The sequence below is a fragment of the Lissotriton vulgaris genome, chromosome 3_1 (assembly GCF_964263255.1).
Source record: "Lissotriton vulgaris chromosome 3_1, aLisVul1.2, whole genome shotgun sequence".
NCBI lineage: Eukaryota > Metazoa > Chordata > Amphibia > Caudata > Salamandridae > Lissotriton > Lissotriton vulgaris.
The window spans coordinates 473,291,171-473,316,028 of NC_141689.1; the positions used below are offsets into that span (position 1 = coordinate 473,291,171).

Below are 24,858 nucleotides of genomic sequence, written 5' to 3' on the forward strand. Positions count from 1 at the left end.
CCCTTTGTGTTCTGCCCTTTCTGACTCTGCTCCCCCGATTCATTCCCAAATTACTACATATAACATTACGCAAGGTGATTTGTGCTTTATTTTTACATGTGATCCCAAGGCCATTTCTGAATGTATAAAATTAAAGTTGCGGGCTGCCACTTCTTTTTCAGCTCATCAACGATTGCTGTGTTTACGAAGACTTCCAAGTTCATGTATTTCCGTTAAGAACAATATGACATGTAAAAGTTTATTAGTTGTTCCTAGTTATTATCGTACAATGTTATTGCCTACTGGATGGCTTTTCTCTTGCGGGAATACCTCTTGGCCCTATATTCCCGCTAATATTTCTGGAGGTCCATGCGCTATCACTAGATTAAGTTTGTTAATGTTTTCCTCACACCCTGGTTCCCATTCCCGTATAGTACGAGACTCTATGATGTTAAATGAAGACTGATTCCTCCATACATCTCTACTCTAAATCTGAGTATCTTAGTTTAGCTTTTTCTATTATTGGTGTCCCGGCATTAGCCGTTTATAATGCTAAAACAATCGGCAAGATGGCCTGCTGGATGGTTAAATCCATTATTCAGACTTCTACTGTATTATCTGACCTGTTATTAGATGCCCAGGGTGAACGTCGTGCTATTCTACAAAACCGCGCAGCGATTGATTATCTCCTGTTAAAACATGGCCATGACTGTTCTGACTTTGAGGGTCTTTGTTGTTTTAACCTCTCTGACCATTCTAAATCGATTCAGGCCCATATTGACAGACTTCACGATTTGACTGCAGAAGTTAGAAAACATATCGACCAGGGCTGGTTCGACTGGCTCTTTAATTGGTTGCCTGACTTACATTCTTTACGACAGATTTTAGGGGGTGTTATTATCTCAATTTGTATTTTAGTAGCTATTTGCTGCTTTATTCAGTGCATTCCTTCTTTATTACAATTTTGTAGATTTGGTAGAAAGAGTAGGTCAGTTAATTTTGTTTCTTATTATTCTTCCACTGATGTTAGTTCTATATAAGACAGGGCTAATAGACTGGAGTCAAGGGTGAAGTGTAATAGCCGACTTTTTCGACCCTCTTTTAGAGGGAGGATGATGGAAGATGACTCCAGCCTATTACCCTTGCAGTATAGGGATTAGGACTATAAGTAGGACCTATCCATAAGGCACAGTAGTGCATTTTCGTACCCTTTTCCTTAGATCAGGGCTTATAAACTTAAGCTAGGGGATAGATATATAAGTATTAGTGATGATCCGTCCTTTTGCAAGAGTATTAGTATATCTTCTATGGAGTTATGCATATTTTGGGCCTTGTAGGCCTTAAACGGGACAGACTCCATCTTGCCCTCTGCCTGGTAGCTTGAGAGGCTTTCTAGGTCAAGTGTAATGTTTTAGTTTTAAGGTGTTGTTCGCTTGGAGAGAACCGGTTCAGGCTGGCCCTTATCGAAAGACTGTATTTTTCTCCACTCCGAAGACACAACTTCAGGCCGGCCGGCTGGGAACGTGTCCTTGGTACGGGGAGGTACAAGAATTTGGTGGGCGGCAGGTTACTGGCCGTAACTTTCCATGAAGGGACAGCTTCCATATTAGCGAAAGGGTTAGGCAATGAGTCAGTCAGTCTGTAGGCGGCAGCTAGCCGTTAGCATCTATGCCATTAATTATTTTCAAGGCAGACAATCGCCATTTTGAAGTCCGAGAAAGATTCAGAAACCGAGACTCTCTGAGAAAGACTGAAGGAGAAATAGTGCGGAGCGCACAGAGACAGAGAGAGAGAGAGACGGTAGCTAATAGCGAGCAAGGTTCCAGTGACTTGGAGGGAAGCAGAGGAGATTGAGCATAGTGGTGCAGACGTGTACCCGTGACTGCTGAGGTGTGAGTCCGAGACGAGCCAAGACACAGAGACGAGACGGGAACCTAGATGACTGCCGAGCCCCAACTTCATATTAACCAGGTGATCTCTGCCCTTTCCTTGTGAAGCGCGCATCTTAACCTTTACTTTTCTTTGCAGCATATATATATATTGTGTAGTATTGTGTTTATTTTTATTGTAATAAAACACCCCAGTTCTTAGTGAACCGACATGTGCCTTGTATTCTTGTTCAATCAGGGTAATCTAAATCTTCTAGTCAGACGTTGTTTGCATGAACGGATGTGAATCCCGATCAGGTAAGGAGTGACTGAATAAGTAGGGAGATAGGGAACATTTGATGCCAAGAGCAGAAGGTACATATTGTAATTCGGAAAACCATACCAATTTCTATTGTCGTAGTTCTATCCTGAATAGATAACCACAGACTTCATCCCTAAGTGTTCATAGGAAAGTGATCGTCGTTGGTATACGGCGTTAATGAGAGCACCTAAGTTAGATGGTGTGTAGGTCCGCCGGATTGTGGACCGTGTGTGAATGAGAGCACCGGAGGGACACGGTGTGGAGGCCTGCCGGATTGCGGGCCGTGTGTAAGTGAGAGCACCCAAGATAGAAGGGTGTGTAGGTCTGCCGGATTGCAGACCGGGTATAAATGAGGACACTGGGACTGCAGGCCCATGTGTGTAGGCGCGCCGGATTGCGTGTCGAGTGAACACTGATGGTGATCAGTGCGTAATGGTACATTATCAGACCTGCCCTAGGGTAGACTAGTCTGGGCCTACGTGGCCGCGAGACTAATAGGTGTGAATAGGATATTGTAGAAAACCAATGCATGTTTATTGCTACTTTCCCCATCCTTACGTACGAGATGTACATACATATATCCATATCCATTGTAAATACGTTCTAAGGAGGGAGTTGTTTACGTTCCGGCTGGGTTAGAGGAGCTCCTAGGAGCTGGTTCCATCTGGTCCGAAAATCTGGTCGGTACAACCCCCAAAGAATTTAAGAAACCTTTTACTTAAGCAGTAAGTCAAGGAACCCAATCTGAAATGGACGGGGCTAAAAGAGAAAGGAGAACGTCACTAGGACCTCTTCTCCACTGGCTGGCCACCGTTTAGGAGGCCAGCCAATGGAGAAGAGGGGCGGTGCTTAACCTCGCTAGTGATATTCTCTCTACCTCATTAAATCTCGCCAGCGAGACTGCGCAAGCGCAGCCATTGCAGGCTGAGACCTAAAAAGGGGTTCAATGGTGTGGGTGTAATATATATTGTAAGTATTAAACACAAGGAATACCTACTAATATCACTATGATGAAATTCAACTAAACCCAATATGGTATTCTGAGAGAGCATGGTTATGCTGCTTATAAGAGCACAACAGATTATGTTCCATATAAGCTACATACATTTGTAAATTGATACAAAAAGGACATACAGGGTATTCCATACAATGGTTGCTTTCAATTCACTTGACACTTAAAACAGCTGTGAAACCCAGAGAGTCATACTTCTTACATGTTCAGTGTGTGCCATTCCATTGCCGTCTTCAACTATTTGTTCTCCACCTTCAATGTGCTGCACAATACCAACTAGTTTCCTGGAGTACTCGGATATCTCTTCCGTGAAGGTTCTTATACAGTGTGCCATGTCCAAAATAGATGCACGGATTTGGTTTGCTTCTGCCTCTAGAACAGCATGCTAGATACAAAGACAGAGAAGAAGAAAATCAGAAAATGTACTAAATACAATTCAAAGCAAGCACCAATTTTCTGTTTCCTAAATGTGACTAAAGTGAATCTCATGTTTAAAAGTTTACCAGCTTGCACTTATGCTTTGAATCAGTTGTCTCCAATGTCACCTTGCGCATCTCCTTCCTTTCAAACTCTTGCCTGGCGGGTGTGGCTTGGGAGCTTGGTATATAGGCAAGGGAATATGAAGCTCTTGTTGTGTGTACCATTTAAATACTAATTATGTAAAGAAAAGATTATTCAAATAGTATACCTAGAAGTTATTGGAGATTTTCTCAGCAGAAGGTTTAAAGTAAAGAATAAAGAACAGCAGCCCCGAAGGACGCATTTGTTACTAGGGCATTGCCTGGGACGCAGAAGCCTCAAGAAAAGTATAGATGAAACCACACATAGAGAGCCTGAATAAGTCAGCTTCCACTCCCAGCCTCCTCCTCCCACCCAGTCAAAAAGGTAAAGCGGGAAGTGACGGAAGCGGTCTAAAGAATTGCACCTACTGTTTACTGCTGAGGGGGCCACAGGCTTAGTGAGGACTGTATGGCAGGTAGCATTATTACTTGGATAAGTTTAGGACACTTAGTGTAGGGAAGCAATATCATTATTCCACATGTGTCTTATATATGCGTACAGCAATTTAAAAACAGAGTGCTCAATTGAAACGTAGTGTGACGAACTGTATCAAAGAGATTCTGGGTCCTATATACACTACTCATTGACAGTGTGCAACTATACAGGGTCATGATCGGTTGTCCAAGTACTAAAAAACGTCTGTATGTTCAACATAAGCAGTAAGAACCACTCGGAGAGATCACTCCAGACTTCAATCAAAGAAAAACCATGTGTGCTGCTGCTCGCTCCAGAGACCCTTAGGCCGTGAGAGGGAACATTTAGACAAGAGGTGGGACATGCACCCGCGTTTGGCCATTTCGGTGCTTTCATTATTGAAAGCCACACGCAAAGGCCAATAGAATGTGTGGGTGGAGTCCGACCCACACATTTCATTATTGAAAGCCACACGCAAAGGCCAATAGAATGTGTGGTGGAGTCCGACCCACACATTCGGGAGAAGTTTCGGGGAAGTTTGGAGTGCTCACAAGAAGCCTCCCATAGAGCAGTGCATGCGCGCTGCGCTAGGCTCGACCTAAAAACAGAACTGCCATGTAAGGCTTTGGTCTGCAGATGGTGCTGTCTGCCATTAAACCAGACCCTGTGGCCAGCCCAGGAAAAAGAGCTTAGGCACCAAGAAAGCCCCGATTTGCTGAGGCACGTTTTGGGAGAGATGCATATTCCCGGCTAGCTTGTCCTTATCAGTAATAAATTGGTTGTGACAGTATTTCTTTTGGGACTGAACTGTGCCCAACAGAAGATTCACTCTACAATTCTAAGTGCTACACAACGTCTACATGGAAAATAAGTGTGGCACTACCTGCAACTGTTTAAGCATATAGTTTGACCCTAAGTGCCTGTGTGTCTATGAACGTTGGTTCTGTGACCCGACCCAGAGAAGGTATTGGGACAGAAATCTTGACTGCTATCCCACTGGCTTGGGACAAGACTGAAATCCTCAGGACTAAAGCCTATTGCTAATGTGACAATACGAAGGAATTGAAAGATGGTCTGGCATGCATATCACTTGTCTTAGTCCGTTAAAGCACCCAATGGTCAACTGTCTCTTATTTTGTACTGCGGACTACTGCCTGGAAGAGGATTAGCTTGAAATAGTAGTACTGTTTTTTTTGGGGGTTTTTAAACAGAGTTTTATATAGCGCAAACTTCACCCGAATCGGGTATCAGAGCACTTTACCTAGCACCAGTTGCTTTACATCAGGACACATTCATTTGTATTAGGCACTGTGAGATTAAGTGATTTGCCCAGAATCACAGGATGTTCAGCGTCTTTGCCGAGACTTGAACCCAGTATCCCAGATTCGAGGTCGACCGCCCTAGCCGTTAGGCCAACTCCTCTCCTACTATTGTGAATGTAAGCATAAACAAAGGAACCATAACCCACAACTCCATGTCTCTGTGAGAGTGAAGTAAAGTTTTGCAACCTATGAAGTCTGCCATACCACAGGCATAAGAACACAAGGGTCATGCCACAATCTTTGTGAAGAAATCCCTTACAAATGTTGGTGTGATTACAATTCTATTTTACACAGACAATTTATCGATAGAATGGAAGTGCTTTTTATTTGCATCCTAATGTGTCCTGCTCGCTGTGAATTATGTTTAATTTGTACTGTTTGAGAGGTGCGTGGCCAAGATGCCGGTGGAATAGCAACCATCTCACGGAGCTCCGCCGACCAAGAACCACTATAGCATTTCCAGCGGCGGGAGAGGACATCCGGCATAGGAGAAGACTCCCTGAGGGGACCCAGCGCTAGAAGCTCTGGAGGATACGCTTCTGGGGGACCGGGAGAGCTGTGATTCGTGGCGGAGATCCAGGGCTGCCCCACAGATCTAATTTGGTGCCCTGGACTGCGAGATAAGCCGAGTCGAGCAGCGGCACCATCTTCTGAGACATGGCTCTGGTTAACTGCAGGAGCCAGCAGCCTTGTCGAAGGCCTTGGTCCAGGACCGGGGCTGGGCCTTCTGGCGACATCTGCGAACAAGTCGGATGGCACACAGAGAAAGCAGTGACAAAGTGACAGAGAGGACGGTGCCCTTGCGGGGATCAGACGCGCTGGCACAGAAGACACGCGCAGGGACCGTGGAGGAACCTGTTAATACACCTGTAACCAGCACCTTCAATTGAGAACCCGGACCTAGTGACCTGAAATAGGGTGAGGGGAGGCATGACCGGAGTATTTGAGGCCACAGGGAAATACAGTACGAGGAACTGCAGCCTGGATTTGTGGGACTTCACCATACAGGATTTGTTGGACTTTGGGGTTCCGGACTACAACAGCCTGCTGGGTGAGAATCACATGCACTAGCTTGTAAACGGTCTGTGCCCACATTGTAGGCCCAGTGAGATTCTACCTGGCTCCCGTGGGCTTATTCCTTCCCGAGATGACATCCCACCGCACAAAGAAAGAGGTGAACATCAAAGACATGCTGCAAAAGCCAGGAACAAAAAAAACTATGGGAATGCCCCTAACTTGCCACTAACACACATACAGGAGAGAGATTTGGACCCGCCCAGAACTGGTATGGAAGAGTAAATCACTCGCCAATTTCTGGAACAATTATTTGGTACATTAGGAAAGACTTTGTAGGACTACCCAGGAGGTTGCTGTTGACATAAAACAGGTCATAACTGACATCACGGAACTTGGTGACCGCATGGACACTCTGGAGAAGACCGGCGATCATAAGGAGGAAGAATTGAATGACCAGGCTCTGGAGCGGCTAGACCAGAATGAGGACCTTTGCCTGCACCTAGAGGACCTTGAAAACAGGTTGTGACGCTCCAATATCCGCATAAAGGGATTGCCTCTTCAGGATGATGCCGGGAAATTGGAGAATTTTGTGAGGCGGCTCTTCAGACACGTCGCTCCAACCTTGGGCAACAAGGAGAATGCCCTCAACTGAATCCACCACGCAACAGGCCCAGGTCAACTGCAAGACATATTTACCTGCCTTTATTCCTGCAGGCAGAAAGCAATCATTATGAAGGCAACACAGGACATGGCAGTTGTGTTATTTGGTGGTAGCAGGTGGGCATATATCAAGACCTCTCCACCTCACCCTCCTAGCGGCGTAGAACCCTGAAGCTAGCTACCACCTACCTTCACAAAAAAAGAATCCACTATCGCTGGGGGCACCCCTTTCGGCTGATCTTCGTCTGGAAGAGAGAGGCACATGCAGTGCGGTTCTGAATGAGGCGCTAGCTGTACTGGGAGCTGACCTGGATGATGGGAAGAATCTGGACCAGGAGGCTGTTGAAGTACTGGCAATGCAGACTCCGTAACCACGAAAGCAACGCAGGACGGTGAAAGATAAACATTCACAGCAATCTAAAATGACCCAGAAGGAATGGGAGGCTTTCCTTAGACAGCTGCAAGATCGTGAAGATAGAAGAGTGACACCAACGTCACACTAGATTGACTGTATTCTCACGGATTGCTGGTTACCTGCAGATACTGGGATGGAACATGAGCTTGGCCACATAAGGTGAAGCCCAACCCTGCGCCACTATACTTTGATTATGGTGATGTTCCGTTGTCTGTCTCACGGACACTTACACTACGGTGATATTGTTGCCAATCTTCGGCTTGTTCTCTTGTTGTTGATCTCTTTATCGCTACAATATTTTCTCAACTTTCTTTTCCTCCTTTCTTTCTCATACTTTTTGGATGCATTCCTCTTACACATACGGACTGGGGATTGTAATACCCCTCCTGAGAACCAGGGTATGTTGCATCTACTCTTATTGCTGCAACTGCAGAAGGGAGTCGAGGGGGGGCCCAAGAGTCTTTCTTTCCCGGGCTAGTCCTGCCAACTTACTCGGCATGCCAGAGACTCTGCTGGTGCACTACGTGGGATATCACTCACATGGGAATAATGCAGAGACCACTTATGGGCCCTATCCTTCCTAATATACAAGACAATTGGGGACCTCACAGGGCAGGGACAAGCTGGGCATCTCTTTGTTCCTCCTTAGTATCTGTTGTTTCCCTTCCTTGGTGTAGGACACATGGGAGTGGTTCCCTGATCCCTCTGGCGGGATGGCCCGACACTGCACATTTGCATCCTTTTCTCTTTTAATGGCTCCCCTTAGGGTCGCGCTATTGAGCCTCAACACATGATGCCTTAATTCACCTGTAAAAAGGTGCATGCTCATTACTTTGCTCAGGGATTCCCTATGGGACAGTTGCCTTTACAGGAGACACACTTAATGCGCACTGACTGGAAACGCCTTCGATCAAGATGGTTCGATCGCCAACACTTCTCTTCTGTAGCAGGGTAGAAGGTGGGGGTGGGCCATCCTATTCGCAACACACTTCCCTGGAAGGATGCTAGACACCCAGGTAGTGATACCAGGAAAAAGTCTTGCACTACAAGTGGCAATGAGGGGACATACTTACATGCTTGCTTCCATGTACAGCTCAAACGACCACCAGGAGGTATTCCTAAGAGAGGCATTGAACACCATCAGGAAATCCCCAGATGAGGACCTTATAGTGGATGGAGCTTTCAACATAGTGAGCGAACCACAAATAGAGAGATCCATGCAGAGGGTGGGACACTCTGGGGCACTTTCGGAATCCGGGTAACAGTGGCTGACTGAGGTGGGTCTGGTTGACTTCTGGCGACGGCGCGATCCCACTGCTCGGAAATACACCTTTTTCTCAGCAGCTCACCAAACCTATGCCGGTATAGATCTTTTCCTGACGGCCTTGTATGCCAGATTAGCAATACAAGACGCTAAAATAGGGATAGTGGAGCTCTCGGACCTCTCTCCCATTACCCTCACCCTGCATTTGACTGGGGATCACACTTGCCAAAGAAGGTGGAGGCTGAATCACAATTTGCTCACATACGATACAAATATTGAAGCGGTAGAGGGGGCAATACAAATTACTACAATACCAATGATGATGGCATTACCCCTGCCCCCTTGCTGTGGGACACTTTGAAAACAGTGATCCGGGGTCAGTTTATCGTGATAACAGCTATGCAAAATAAAGACACGAGGGACAAACAGGATCAGTTGGAAGGTCGGATTAGGGAAATGGAGGGGGTGCATCGGATTACGGGCTCTGTTAAGTCTAGATGTCAACTTACCCCTAAGCGAAAGCAATTGAAAGCATTGGATTTCGACCAGGCAGAGTATCCGCTCTTGCGCACTAAACAGCGCTATTATGAAGGGGGGAATAAAGCAGGGAAACTCCTGGCATATCAACTTCGAGTCCAAAGAGTTAAACGCCACATCGCAGAGATCGAAGGATCTCAGGGGGAGATAATACGAATGGACAATCTCATAGCTAGCGAATTTGAAAACTTCTAGACTGCCCTCTATTCCGCCAACTCTCTGGACGAGAAAGAGGCAGTGGCCTATGTGAACCAGGTGACAGTGGTTTCTCTGCCGACTTTAGAGGCAGCTAACATGGGACGCAGATATATACCCAGATGAAGTGATTCGAGCATACAGGGACTCACCTCAGGCAAAAAGCCTGGGGAAGATGGCTTTTCCTCTGATTTCTATAAAATCTTTGCACCTAATCTTGCCCCATTTCTCACATGTCTTTTTAATTCATTCAGTGGCGCTTGAGCTCTTGATCCTTTCATGCCATGGCTGCGGTAGTGGTGATACCCAAGCTGGGTAAACAACCATAGCGATGTGCCTCATACTGCCCCAGCTCCCTGCTAAATGTTGAATTGAAAATATTCACTAGCATCCTGGCTGCTCCACTAGCGTCATATATGAGGGATCTGGTGGATCCGCACCAGTCTGGATTCATACTGTAACAAAGTTGCAGTGATGGGACTAGGTGAATGTGTCACCTTTTTGACAAGGTCCAGCGCTCCCTGATGTCGGCTTGGCTTCTATCGGTGGACGCCGAGAAGGCATTCAATCGGGTCCACTGGCCTTATCTGCGGCTGGCGCTGGACAGGTTTGGTCTAGGTACGAGGTTCTTGAATTGGGTGGGTTGTACATACAATGAATCAAAGGCACGGATTAGGGTGAACGGTGTTCTCTCGCCCCTTTAAGATCTCGTGAGGACCGGACAGGGGTGCCCTCTGTCGCCCTAGTTATGCGCTCTATATATGGAGCCCTTCACGAAACGTATTCGCCAACATGGCGCAATAACTGGGGTCCATATGGGCGACAGGGAACATAAGATTTCTCTCCATGTCTATGATTTTGTGCTCTTCTTTACTCAGCCGTTCACCTCTCCTAACCCTCTACTACTGGAAACTGAAGATTTTGGCTTGGTGTCAGAGTTCAAAATTAACATTAAAAAATTGCAAGCTCTCAGCTGGACTATCCCCAAGACTGAACAGACCAGTCTAGTGGCGACATTTCCATTTGTATGGGCTCCAGATGGCATCACCTATCTGGGTTTGCAAATATTTCCTGCAATTGACTGGACGGTCCGGGAGAACTATGCTGCCCTTTTGTCGAATACTCCAGCAGAACTCTTGACCTGGAAGAGACTTACACTGTCATGGCTGAGCAGGCTGGCCGCCATCAAAATGACTTTACTTCTCCACGTCCTCTATGTGATGCAGACCCTGCTGCAGCAGCCTCCTCCTCAGGTTCTCGCCAAACTACAGTACCTTCTGGTGGATTTTGTCTGGGTCGGGAAGAAGGCCTGCATGGCACGCCACCAGACATACTTTAAACAGGAAGATGGAGGACTGGATGTTCCACACCTAGGGCAATACTATCAGGCACCCCAGCTGTGCTATGTGGTCGAATGGTACAGGCTTACATCGGAGAAACACTAGTGTTTTAATCACTGCACAACCGCCGGTATCCATGTTTAGAACGACACCGTCAAATCGGGGTCTACATCTCACCGGTTCCGAGGGCCTAACTGAACGTGCTGGACAAAGTGCCTGAACCTCGTGGCCTCATCCCTGCTGACCCACTTTATAGGTCATCTGGAATTCCACCTGTCTAGGGAAGGAAATAGCTGTGTCAAATAGCACGAAGCTAAATGCAAGAGAATTGGCAACCTCTGTGATGAAGAGGGGATAATAGATTTTTCCCAACTCTCTTCTGAATATAGCTTGCCTAGAGGTGCCTACTGGCAATATCTTGCCGTGCGGCATTGGGCCACGCAAGCCCATATTCGTCCTCATGCAAGTTGCCCACTAACAAAATTTGAGAAATGGTCTTTAACTCTACAATCAGATAACGGTCTGCTTTTGGATATATATTCCTTTCACCTTTCACCCACACAGCGAGTTAAGTCCCCTGCACAGCGTAGATGGGAATCTGAATGTGAGCGTGAATTCTCCCCCAAAGAATGACAAGACATAATATATTGAGCTAGGGCCTCCTCCTGCAGCACAGCTGGGAAAGAAATGCTTCTCAAAATAGCACACTACTGGTACTATACTCCAGCTAGGGTAGCACACTGGAAGCACAGGGGGGGGGAACCATTGTTGGCATTGGTGGGGCCAGGTAGTTAGTTACTCTGTCACATGTGTTGCGGCATTGCCAGAAGATACAACCCTTCTGGGATTCCATATTATCAGATAGAAATACCACTTATAATACAGATATACCCAGATTCCCTAGCTACCCACTCCTGGGACTCCCGAACACCTTAACCTACCATCTCAACTTAATGCCGGGGAAGTGGCATTACCCTGGCACTAGGCGCTGCCAAACAAGTGCTGCTTTCTAAATAAGAAACGGATGGGGTTCCATAAGATTGGCTACATAAGATTTGGGAAGTGGTTGGCATGGAGAAACTAACAGCAAGCATCATGCATAAACTCCCCCGTTATGACAAAACATGGGGCTCCACTATAGGATTTATCAATGGAATTCACTGAACTCACTTGCTCTAGATACTTAAGGGTACTTCGATTCAACGGGACACTCTCCTTGATGGATAGACACACTCCACCAAGGCAAATTTGACCAGCTGAGATGACATGCTTCCCTTTCTGGAACAATTACTCCTATTAGCTACAAAGGTCCCTCTCTTACCTTTCTACTTACTACTACTCTCTATTCTGCCTTCTCTTGACTATCACTATAACGATTCTCCCCACTGGCCTCCGGATGTAGGTGGTGGCTAATGTTCCATTTGCAGAACTTAATAAAAAAGATTTAAACCATAATTTGTCTTGTTCACTTTGAAGAAGTGTCTTCCGATATGTTAATTTATGCATACCTAGACTTGAGCTTAGGATTATATTAGTACAATGGTTTCTTGATGCCCAATACATCTGCAAGCCCTAGACCTGCCAGATTGATAACTGATGTTGTAATTCTCAAAACTTCGGTTCTATTGGAACCAGCAGTGCAAGTCCCAAAATGTCTACTTTTTTGAGAAATCAACTTAGCAAAGAAAGCGTTTCAAACTCATGATCCACAGTAAAGAAAGCCCTGAAAACACACGACACACATGCATAAAGATACAAACTTCGGGGGGCGTGGCCAAGATGGCGTCGGAGTAGGACGCTTTCTCGAGCCTCTCCGACGCCGATCCTGCATAGCGGCTTATAGCGGGGTCCCAAGGCGTCCTACCAGTGCTACTCGGTCGGCGGGGGCTGCCGATTGCTGGCGGTGTGCTCCGGTGCCGTCACTTTAGAGAAGGGTGACCAGCGAGAACCGACAGAGAGGAGCCGAGCTGCGGCCTGTGAGGCGGCGGCCTCGCGTGATCTGGAGGCCGGAGGGGGCAGAGCGGACCCGGGCCCTGGCGCAGCACCAGCGCTGGTGACATCGCGCTGTGCGGGAGAGGCGGAGAACTGGACTCGCCGGCGGAGGAACGGTCGCCGGAGGGAACTGGGAGGAACACTCGGCGGACCGCGCCGGTGGCTGGACGCCGCCGGTAGTCAGCAGAAGGAGCCGGGCATAGAATTGAGTGGCGGCCTCCTGGGGCCCGGAGCAGACCCGAGCGCTGCAGCGCCTGCCCAACGGGGGAAGAGCAGGAGAAACCCATCTCACCGAGGGCAGTAGATCGGTGTGCCTGCCGGCGGAGGAGGAGAAGCAAGGCTGCGAGGTGACGAGGCCACATATCTGCGCAGGAGCGAGCGCCACGTTGGTATCTGCGAGAATCGGACCTGGTGAGTGAGAGAGGCTGGAGGGCCGGCGCGTGGTCTTGCACACGCCCGCGAAACGCAAGGTGGGACATAAGGCCTGGCGGCCGGACCACGGTGGTGGCGGTGCTTTGGATACCATCGGGGAAAGTTGGCCCTGCTGATCGATACTGTGGAGTGGCCTGGCATTGCACTTGAGGTGGACCTACCCGGCGGCGACTTCACCGGCGCGGCCGCACCCTTAAGCTGTACATTGGCGCCTGGGGGGAGCGGAGAGTTCGCAGCTTGCAAGCACGGATTTTGGGGAGCGGAGCGCCGAGATTGCGGCCCGCCTGGGTGGTGGGCCCCTCTTGCGACTGGGCGCTTGGCGCCAATTTGGAGGAGCCCTGACTTTGGCGGACCGGACCGGATTGTCCCTGGTCTTGACCGTTGGCGGGGACACGTGCCGTATATTGGGGTCACGCAAGCCCTGTGCCTGGATGCCAGCTTTGAGGTGAAAGCCTTCCCGCCCGCTATCTGCCCCTGGGGCTGGACAGAATCTTGAACACTTGAGGCATCGGCGAGTCGTGGTGGCCCTGGGGAAGGCGAGGCCGCACTACCGACGGAGCGTACCTGAATGAACTCTGGGGAAGGAGAACAGCACCATCAACAGGTCGTCCTGACGCGGTGGGTCACCGTCCTGAGTCTTATCCTCCCGGCAGCGGCTATCTAGAGCCTAAGTGAAGGAGTGTGGAAACAGCTAACAGCCATGTCCAACTCGCAACGCAGAGGGGGGAAAACGGGGAAGGAGGGAGTCCCCAAACCATCGCAGCAACCGGCGTCGCCGGGGGCCAGCGGCTCCTCCAAACAATCAGATGATGAGGCGCCGGCAACTAAAGCCTTCATGAAGGAACTCTTCGCAACTATCAAGGAGGACATTACCGAACTCCGTACACAGTTGGCCTCGGACCTCAGAGAGGTACGGAGGGACGTGGATGGGATTGGCGAAAGGGTGGCGACGCTGGAGGACCATGACCTTAGCATGGCGAATGATGTGCACCAGCTCCAACAAGACATCATACGCCTCACGGAGCAAAATCTGGATTTGCAGACCCACGCAGAAGACTTGGAGAACCGCTCCAGAAGAAATAACATTCGTATTAAAGCGGTGCCATGGGACGGGGAAGCGGGGGACCTGCGTGGGTACGTCCAGGCCTTGTTTCTCCAGATCTTAGAGGATGAAGAGGTGCGTGACATCCAGATGGACAGAGTGCACAGAGTGGGGCTACCCAGGAGGGGCGGGGGGCCGCCACCAGATATCCTCGTTTGCGTGCATGACTTTCAGGTGAAGGAAAAGATATTGAGAAAAGCGAGAACCACTGCCTCGTTGCAATTTAGGGGCCATCGCCCCCAGCTTTACCAGGACCTGGCGGCGACAACCTTGCAGAAACTAAGGGACTTCCGGCCTGTGACCGCCTTTCTCCGGGAACGCGGAGTATCCTACTCCTGGGGCCATCCTTTCCGGATCATCTTTCGATGGGAGAATCGGCTGCGACAGATCAATTCCCTGCGAGAGGTGAAGGATCTCCTAGGTATAGAGGAAACGGAACCGTCGCAGGAGGCGCGTAGCTCTCCATTCCGGAGGCGGCGTCGCTCTTCCTCATGGCACAGGGTGGGCCCATCCCCAGAGCGGCGGCGACCGGACTTGGCGACTAGTGAGCAGGAGAGAGGGGCCGCAGTGGCTTCGGTGGCCTCTGCCACCATGACGGATTCCCAGATGAGCTCTGGAGCAGCGTGACCCCGAACTCATGGAGTGGCGTCGGAGGGGCTCTTGGCTTGAGGTCCCCGGGGTACAATGGTACTTTTGGAGAAGACACCCCGGATTTTGGACCTGGGGGTCCCCAGGTGGACACCCCTGCCCCGATTCCAGTCCAGTGGGGGACTTTTGAACCATGGCCTACTGGAACTGAAGACTGCGAGGTTCAGGTTCAGTGCCTTGAGTTGCATTTTGTTGTTCTTTGTTCTTGGGGGGGGTAGAGGGTGGGTCTGTTGGCGCTCTGAATATGGATGTTATGACAGGGCGGTTTGGGTTGGGGATGGGGGTCCAGGGGGGGGGTGGCGGCGACAGTGTGTGATGAGTGTGTATTGAAGGTGCCTTTGTTGATATTCTCTCCTGTATTTCGTATGTTGTTTCGGGATGTGACTTCCTTGACCCCCGCGTACTTTAGGAGCGTGGATGCCACGCGGGACTTGCGGAATGACCATGTGGGCCTTTCGGGGTGGTTGTGGCCGGGACCTTTCCCTCGAGTCCCTGTGTCTGTTTCTCTTCCTTGGGCTTGGGTCCTGGTGCGTGTGCGGAACCGGTGCGGGCACCGTGGCTGTCTGGTTGTGAGCATGGCGTGGAGTCTTTACTGCCCCTTATGCCTATTAGCATAGGAACTTGGAATGTAAAGGGCCTTAACTCCCCGCAGAAACGGCAGAAACTCTGGAAGTACATCATGGATCATCATTTGGATGTGGTGGCCCTCCAGGAAACCCACCTGGCTAGGAGGGATGAGTTGAGGCTTCGTCATAGGCAGTTCCCCCTTATCTACAGGGCGTCTGCGACCACGAAGCATAGAGGGGTAGCCCTACTCTTCCGGGCTTCCCTGCATTTTCAGCCCATGGGAGTGAGTGTGGATAAAGAAGGCCGTTGGCTGCTGGTGAAGGGATTGTTGCGTGGCCGCCTGTTTACTTTTGCTGTATTGTATGCCCCTAATGCGGGACAGAATGGCTTTCTGCAGGGTCTGCTGGACAAGATGGGGGACTTTGTGGAGGGTCACTTACTCTTGCTAGGCGATTTCAATATGGTATGGGACAGGGGTTTAGATAGTTCTGGGGCCCGCAGGGCAGACACTGGCATCTTCTCAGACGAAACTAAACGTCAGTTAGGAGACATGGGGCTGATTGACAGTTGGCGCTTTCTCCATGCACAGACCAGGGATTACACCTTTTTTTCCAACGTACATCAATCGTACTCCCGCATTGACTATGTCTTGGTTAGTCAGGCTCTTCGGGGGGGACATACAATTGGCTAATATTTTTCCGCTCTCACTATCGGACCATAGCCTCGTGGTTCTGGGACTACATTGGGCCACCGGGGGGGATGGTTGGCGTAAGTGGTATTTCCCGGCAGCTCTGGTGCGAGATGAGGAATCATGTAAGGCCTTACGCAAGGCGATTGGTGAATTTTTTCTCCTCAATCCACCTGCGGACACGTCGGTGTATACCACGTGGGACGCGTGCAAGGCCTCTTTACGGGGCACATGCCTCGCCCTCAACGCGAACTTGAACAAGCTGAGGCGCGAGGAGAGGGAGGCTCTGGAATCGGAACTGGCCTCTTTGGAACAGGCCCACAAGGCGAACCCCTCCAGGGTGACTCTGCGCCCCCTGACGGTGGTGCGAGGGAAACTGAGGGCCCATTATAATAACAGGGCGGAGTTTACTCTTCTGCGACTTAGGCGCACCTCCTATTCCCAGGGCAACAAGATCGGGCGCCATCTTGCCCGGCAACTCCGGGACAAACGCGAGAAAGATTATATAGGGGGAATTCGCGACCAGGCGGGCTCTGTTCAGCATAGAGATGCTGACAAGGCGACCATATTCGGGCACTCTACTCGAGTGACGCTCTCGATCCGGGCGCACAATCCAAATTCCTGGAAGGTCTGTCTCTCCCGAAAGTCTCTAAAGAGTGGAATGAATCACTGTCCTCCCCCATCACCCGGGAGGAGGTCTTAGATGCCATTAAAGGCCTGAAGATGCACAAGGCCCCAGGGCCTGACGGCTACACGGCCCTCTTCTACAAAACGTTCGCCTCTGAAGTATGCGACTACTTAGTCTCCCTCTTCAACGCAATGGCGGTTGATGGCAGAACCACGGACTCTATGGCCGAGGCACTGATCACTATTATCCCCAAGCCGGGGAAGGATCCTACTTTTTGTACATACTACCGCCCGATCGCGCTTCTCAATTTGGACGCCAAGCTGTATTCCTCTATTCTGGCGGGTAGACTGCAGGACCTGATGCCTGCCCTGATCCATCCTGATCAATCGGGGTTTATTAAGGGCAGGCAGACTCATGATAACCTGCGCCGCGTCGTACACCTCATCGAAAAGGCGGAACGATTTCGCATACCTGCGGTGCTAGTAGGGCTCGACGCGGAGAAGGCTTTCGACCGCGTCGACTGGGGTTTTTTGCACCAGACGTTAGTAGCCTTCGGATTCTCGCCTCCTTTCGTAAGGATGATTGAGGCCAACTACAGTGGCCCTACCTCTCGAGTGTTGGTCAACGGCCATAGGTCCGCGAGTTTTCGTCATTCCCGAGGGACGCGCCAGGGATGTCCCCTCTCGCCCCTTCTTTTTGCTCTTAGTATAGAGCCGTTAGCATTGGCGGTGCGGGAGAACAAGAGGATTCTAGGACTTCCCTTTACCGGCGAGCAGCACAAGATCTCGCTCTTTGCGGACGACGTCCTGTTGTCCATCAGGGAGCCAGCGCTGTCGCTACCGCATGTCCACTCGGTGCTCTCTGCCTACGAGGAGGTGGCGGGCTTCAAGGTTAATTTCGATAAATCCTACATCCTAAATCTGACCCTGTCGGCGGGGGAGGTGCAACTGACCCGGCTGCTTACTCCGCTCGCTTGGGCGTCGGAGTCCTTGCTTTACCTGGGCGTACGGTTGACTTCTACCGTGAATGCCCTGTTCCACGCTAACTTCCCACCGATGTTATCTTCCATTAAAACTGAGCTGGAACGATGGAAGCCTAAATTCATCTCGTGGCTGGGCAGGATACACGCCCTTAAAATGGTGCTCCTTCCCAAATTGTTGTACTTGTTTCAGGCTTTGCCTGTTCCGATAGGGCTAGACTACTTCCGCCGATTGAAGACCGTGATGCTGAGATATGTCTGGCAGGGTGGCCGAGCAAGGCTTCCGTTTTCGGTCCTGCGGCGCCCACGCTTGGAGGGGGGGGTTGGCTTTCCGGACATGCATTTGTACTACAAAGCCGCCCAACTGAGGATCATCGTGGAGTGGTCCCAACAGCTGTCGGAAAAGCACTGGCTCCACATGGATCGGAGCGTTGCGGGCCGCTCCATCTGGGATCTGGCCTGGAAGCCTAAGGCAGACCGACCCAAAAATGCTTACATTAGCACTCCCACGAGCACGGTGTTGAAGGTCTGGGACACGGTGAGCGGCGACGACCGTTGGACCACATTCCCGTCCCCATTCACCCCGATTCACTTCAACCCGGCCTTTCCCCCGGCTCTGGCGGAAGGTCCCTTTGACGCTTGGAGGGAGGGTGGCTGTAGAGCCCTCACCCACTTGTTCCATGGTGTCGAACCCCTCACTTTCCACAACTGTATGAGGGATTATGGCGTTCTTCCAACAGAACGCTTCAGACATCTCCAACTCCTGCATTGGGCGACGTCACCTGCCGTAGTGGACGCTGCTACCAGACCCTTATCGAAATTTGAGTCCTTCCTTCTTCGCACCTCCACCATGAGGGGAACGATTTCTTTCCTGTACAAATTGTTGTTAGACTCTACCGTGACACCGCGACCGCGATACCAAGACCATTGGGAGTCCACGCTGGGGAGGGACATTTCTACTAGTGAATGGCAGGCCTTATGGAGAGACGTGACGGCGCATAATCACTCTACTGGCCTCAGAGAGGCACATATGAAACTCATCTTTGATTGGTACCTATATCCCTCCAAATTACACCGCATATTTCCCACTGCTTCAGATAGGTGTTGGCGGGGCTGTGGGATGTTGGGAGACTTTAGCCATATATGGTGGGAGTGCCCCACCATCAAGCTATTCTGGGCTGAGATTCTATCCCACATAAAGGACATTTTGGGTTACCCGAACCCGGACTCCATGGCCTTTGTCTTATTAGGGCTTAGGGACCCGCTGCTTGAGCACCAGACTAGGGCGGATAAGCGTGTTATGTGGTTGTGTTTGGGTGCGGCCAAGATGACTCTAGCGGCCGCGTGGAAGTCCCCATCTGCCCCCGCTATTTCCTTGTGGCATGCCCGATTGTGGCGTCTGTTGAGCATGGAACACCTCCCTGACATCTTCCTGGGGAATTTTAAGAACTTTACGTACAACTGGGGCTCGCTTGTGAGGTTTCTGTCCCGAGGCCTACCTTCGGCTGTATGCCCATCAACGCTGCGGTCTCTTCATCTCTTCCAAATTTGATCTCGAGAATGTTTGTATTGCTTTGTATGCTTGCTGGTCGCCGCCACTGGGGGGGAGGGTGATGTTGGGGAGGGACGAGGGTGGGGGGATAGTTGGGGAAATTGCCTTGTGTTTTTTTCTTTCGTTGCGACTGGCTATGACTAGGGAGGGCTACTGGGCCATGGGCGGAGTTTGGGCTGTTCTTTCGGTCTAAGGGTACCGCGTCCACTGTTGGGTTACCTGTCCTGGACTAGGAGCTGCACTGGGTGGACTCTCCCCCGTTGCTTTGTCGAACTATTGTCGGCTACCTGTGGACTATGGAGCTTTGTTGCCCTTCTTCTTCGAATGATCCCCTCCCTATTTTTTGCTCCCCCTGTGTGGGGTTTAGTGGCGGTATGTCGCCTGTCTTTCTCTCTTCTTTCTGATTCCCCTATTACTGTTCCCTACCCCCTCTCTGTTTCAACTGATATACTGCAAAATAAAAATTTAAAAAAAAAAAAAGATACAAACTGCGAAACAAGGACTTCGATGAAAACTCTTAAACACACACCAGAAAAAAAAGACAAATGATGCAAGCGTCCCTGCCGAGACCTGAATCCGGTTCCCCAGCTACGAGGTCAACCGCCCTAGCAATTAGGCCACAGCTTTGATTTTAAGCAGTATAAAAAGTAGTAAGAAAAAAACTCCCACAGATCACCTGAACCCCATTCTAAGCTCCATACTGGGCGTAGAAAATGTTAACAGCAAAGAACAGCCATGGAGCCAGGTAGCACTGTACCTAGAAGGAGTGGAGCTGCACTGCCTCACAGGAAGCTATGCTGCTACTACATGAAGGGTGTCCACACACCACTGGTGTCATTTCCATCCATTCTGCAAACTCATAAAAAGCTAAAGATTTAGCTGACATACCCAAATAACAATAAAAAAAGACCCTAAAAGAAATTGATCATTTATCATCAAAAGGGAAGGAAGGCATGTGGTATGGAATGTGAAGTAGCTGTCGTATCAATCAGACAGCATGCTAGTAAAGGCAAAAACGTGTTTATCTAATGGATACTCACTTAGATTCCTTACATAAACCAATAGCAAACCATCCTTGAAAAAGGAGGTTTACAATACCCAAGTTATGAAGTCAGATGCAGAAAAGGAGCATTGATTTGACAAGATGAAATTGCACTTAATAATCCACTTCAAAAAGACTAATGCTTTGAAAAAGAATGCAGTGAGAACCAATTTATGGGTTACAAATCCTCTGTATCCATCACACCCATAGCAGAACCGAAGTAACCGCCAAACACCTTTGCTAAAATGTGCATAAAATGACCAGGAGGTGTTGGAGTGGTCATGGAGGAAGATGTGGAGGAAAGGGTTTTATCTGTCTTACTAATCTTAATAAGGGCAACATGTTGCTACTGGGGTAGCTGATTGTTAGAACCGGCTGTCTCTAGTTGGCAGAGGTATACACTTCTGACAAGTAGGGACACACCTTTTCTAGTCAGGGCAAGGGGATCACACCCTTCGATAACCCCTGCTCACCCCCTTGGTAGCTTGGCAGAGCAGACAGGCTTATCTCAGAGGCTGTGTGTTAAGCATTTATAACCACATACAGTAATAAAGTGAATACACTACAAATGGACACAACACCGAAGTATTATAAAAATAAGTATTTTTATATAAGGCTTAGCACAAGACCAAATAACGACAAAAATGTACACAATCTTAATAAATACTCGGGGAAGGGAAAAAGGACAGTTCAACGGTAGTTTCTTTTTTAGCACAAAAGTCTTTAGTATCAAAGCAAATCTTCTTCTTGGCAATACAGTTCTTAGCAACAGGGTAACCCACACGGGGGCTACACGACGTCGAGGCAAAGTTAATCCAAAGGTTCGGCGTCGACCGCGAGGAGCGCTACGTCGAGCCCGGAGTCACACGGACCCCCAACAACACAGTACCTTTGGATAATGAAGCACACGATGATCAGCGGCGTCGAGCAATCCGGCGTCGCGTCTTCGGTGTCGATCAGGCCTCAGCAGGCGTCGTCGTTGATGATGCGGTTGCACAGAGTGAGCAGCGCTCACGGCGTCGAGAGGGCACGAGGGCGATGCGATCAGCAGCGGTGCAGACACGAGGTCCCTTGGAGCTGGAGCCGTACTCCCACTCACTGGCGTTGCTGCTGGCGTCGGTCAGGCCCGGCGGCCGGTCGTCGAGGAAGCGGGACACTGGGGCCGTTACCCACTACGTCGAGCTGGATTCGGCGACATCCGTCGGCGTCGAGGTTGCTGGCTCTTTCAGAGGTGCCGGATTCACAGGTTCCAGCAAATAGCACTTTAAGCAGATGAAGTCCTTTAGCCCTGTGACTTCAGCAGGAGACTGGCACTCTTCCAGTCCTTGGAGATTTTCTTAGCAAGCGTGAGAGTACACACACAGTTCCTCTCTCCTGGTTTCCTTGGCAAAAATAAAGAAGCACTGCAGGATTCCCCCCAGCAAACAGCACACTGGCAGAAGGGGTAGGCAAGTCCTCAGATCAGCAGGCCTCTTGTCCTTGGTTACAGGGTTCCTTGTCAGAAGTGATCTAAATTCTTGGTTTAGGGGTCCTTCTCTTATACCCCTTTTCGGCTTTGATCCCTTTGTCCATGCCGGGGACTTTCCCAACATCCTGGGTCTGTTGTGGGTGGAGGCAGGCAGAAGCACCTGGCCTATTCACTGAGCAGGGCTGGGTCCTCAGACGCCCAGCAGGAGGTGGAGCCAGCATTGACACTGGCAGGAGCAGAGCTATCGGCCTCCTGGCAGGAGGTGGGGCTAGGATCGCCCATGGCAGGCACAGAGCCATCAGCCGCTTGGCAGGAGGTGGAGCCAGCATTGTATCAGGCAGGGCAGGCTATCAACAACTACTCTCCCCCTACTCTCAACGCAAATGTCCCACTCATCCCACACTAACTCATCCAGACCTATGGAGCCACCCAGCTCCTGTCACACACACGCAAGACCAGCAGAAACCAGAAATGGTTAGACAAGAAAATAGACACTTTCTAAAAGTGCTATTTTCGAACCCAGAGTCCAAAAACCATCCACACCAACGGATGCGTAATTAAACCCCGAGTTCAGGGATACCAAACTCGACATTGCACCATGCTCCCCGAGCCAGCTAGGATCATAGCATTAATAATCCCGGCGACCCATTCTAACTAATGGAGAGCAGGCTACCTCGCAATAGTGAAGAACGAAGATGGCGGTTGTTCACTATCAGGATATGCCAACTTGGTCAGGCGTGTCCTACCTTACACTTACAATGCACCCTGCCCGTGGGCCTACCATAGGGGTGACTAGCATGAAGTCAAGGGAAGGTTTGAGGGGCTGGCAAGTAGGTATACTTGCGCAGCCTGCGTGACAGCACTAGGCTGCCCGTGGGTCTCGCAATGACCGACCCGTAGACATTCTTTTACGAGGCCGCTCCTGTGGGTGGCACAACACGTGCTGCAAGCCCACGAGCGGCATTTGTATTTACAAGCCCCGGCACTCCTGGTGCACTAGACTAGGGACTGACAGTAAACCAAATAAGCCAAACATGGATACAATAGTTACATCAATTTAACATAGGGAGCACTTGCGCTATGGCACTGATCAGCAGTGGCACAGCGCCCAAAGCATATACCAGCAAAACATCGAAAAACAGTAGAGGCAAACAGAAAAAATGGAGGAGAGACTCAAGCCAATGATGTCAGGTCTAACACTGATATAGTTGCCTGGCAGGCAAATTCGTGGCTATACTACCTCTGATTACAGCAGTGTTGAGTAAATCCCAGAGCCCTAGCAACTGCTCAGCTCTGCTTAAATCTAGAAAGAAGACTAAGTGCGAGTGGTATCTGTATAGTACTCACCAAGCTGAAAGCCTATAGAGTGCTGTACATAGTCAAATATGAAGATCAATGAGTAATATGAGTTCTAAGAATGGAGGTGGACTGCTAGTTCATTGTATGTATTCATTAAATGTGGTCCTGATGGATACAGGGATGAAGAAAAAGATTCTAGGTGAATAAATGGACATGCCTTGGCCAGCCCTGCTTTTTGTTTCTGTTATTTTCACTTCTTCATCTCCAATCTGATTGTGTCCTGGGTGCAGATGAGCAAAGACATAATGCAGGCGATGAGCTTGTCAGCTAGATAGCAGGAAGTGCCAGTTGTGATGACTTTGTTTAAATAAGTTTTTATTAATTTTTTCGAAAGCCAGTTGTGATGACTTTGCAGATGATGCAATCGGATTTGAAGAAGATTTGAGATGGCCAAGCAAGCCAGCTGAATTCTGTCACGGTTGAGGTGATGTGATAATTTGCATTCAGACTCTTGATGAGGCAGGCTGTAGAGCAATAGGTGTAGGTGGTCAATGTGGGATCTCGGAGCCAATGGAGTTAGGTGTTGCCACCATTCAGGTGGTGGCAACCTGAATGGTGTCACCACCATTCAGGTTGCCAGAGTCAGGTCCAGAGTATTGGAGTTTCAATGTAAGTTCTAAAGTGGTGTTGTGGAAGGAATGGTTTCACCTTCTTCAGAAGAGTGATTTGATAGCAGGTCACATTGGTTTTCTTGGTAATACATTCCTTAATGGAGAAGTCAGTGTCCAAAAGGAATTCAAGTGACTTGGCACTGGGTGGAAGTTGGGGTTTGACTGCATCCATGTTCAAGTCATTGACCCAGATTTGGAGTAGAAGTTGTTTGTTGTTATTGCTCTTTGCAAAACGTAAAAATGTGGTCTTGTTGGAACTGAGCTTTGTCTCCAGATCCATGTCTAGATGTGGTGCAGGTAGGTTTTGAGGCATTTGATGTCTGAAATAGAGCATTAGAGTTATATTTCTTTCATGTACCGTGATTTGGTGAGTGGAGTCCATGTAGAGGCTGAACATCTTAGGGAGACAAGACCGACACTTGAGGGGATCCACAGGTAAAAGGATCTTCTGGGACCTGAAGGGGTCCATGTGAACAGCTTAGAGTTGGTTGGATAGCTAGGGGGAGAACCCATTAAGGGAGTTTCCAGTGAATCCCATTTGAGACTTCAGGGTATGAATGAGGGTGGGATGATTAACTGTGTTAACTTCATAGATCCCAAAGACAAAGGAATGGGTACGTAGATGGTACAACATAACAAAAAGCCCGGAAATCATCTTTAAGCCGTTGTAAGTGCTAAGTGATCATCTAGAGCCCGCAGATCTTAATGCCCAATCTCCATTTCTGTTGCCCTTTAAGGGCATATATGCTAGATTCCTTTTTTTTAAACTATTTTTATTGAAGAAGTTTTTTTCCCTTTTTTACATACAGGGCACGGCAAAATATTACATGAAACAAGACATATCATATACTAAGAGATAAAGGGTAAAAAAAAAAAAAAAAAAA

The 24,858-nt window shown here is 49.4% G+C and overlaps 1 protein-coding gene across 1 annotated transcript in view; it reads right to left on the minus strand.

The window, feature by feature from the left end:
* The window catches only part of TRIM23 (tripartite motif containing 23), a 429,923-nt gene that overhangs the window by 102,367 nt on the left and 302,698 nt on the right, over positions 1-24,858 (minus strand). The window contains exon 5 of the mRNA XM_086960694.1: positions 3,384-3,566. Within this exon, the coding sequence (XP_086816820.1) occupies positions 3,384-3,566 (183 nt within the window). The remainder of the gene's footprint in view (positions 1-3,383; positions 3,567-24,858) is intronic.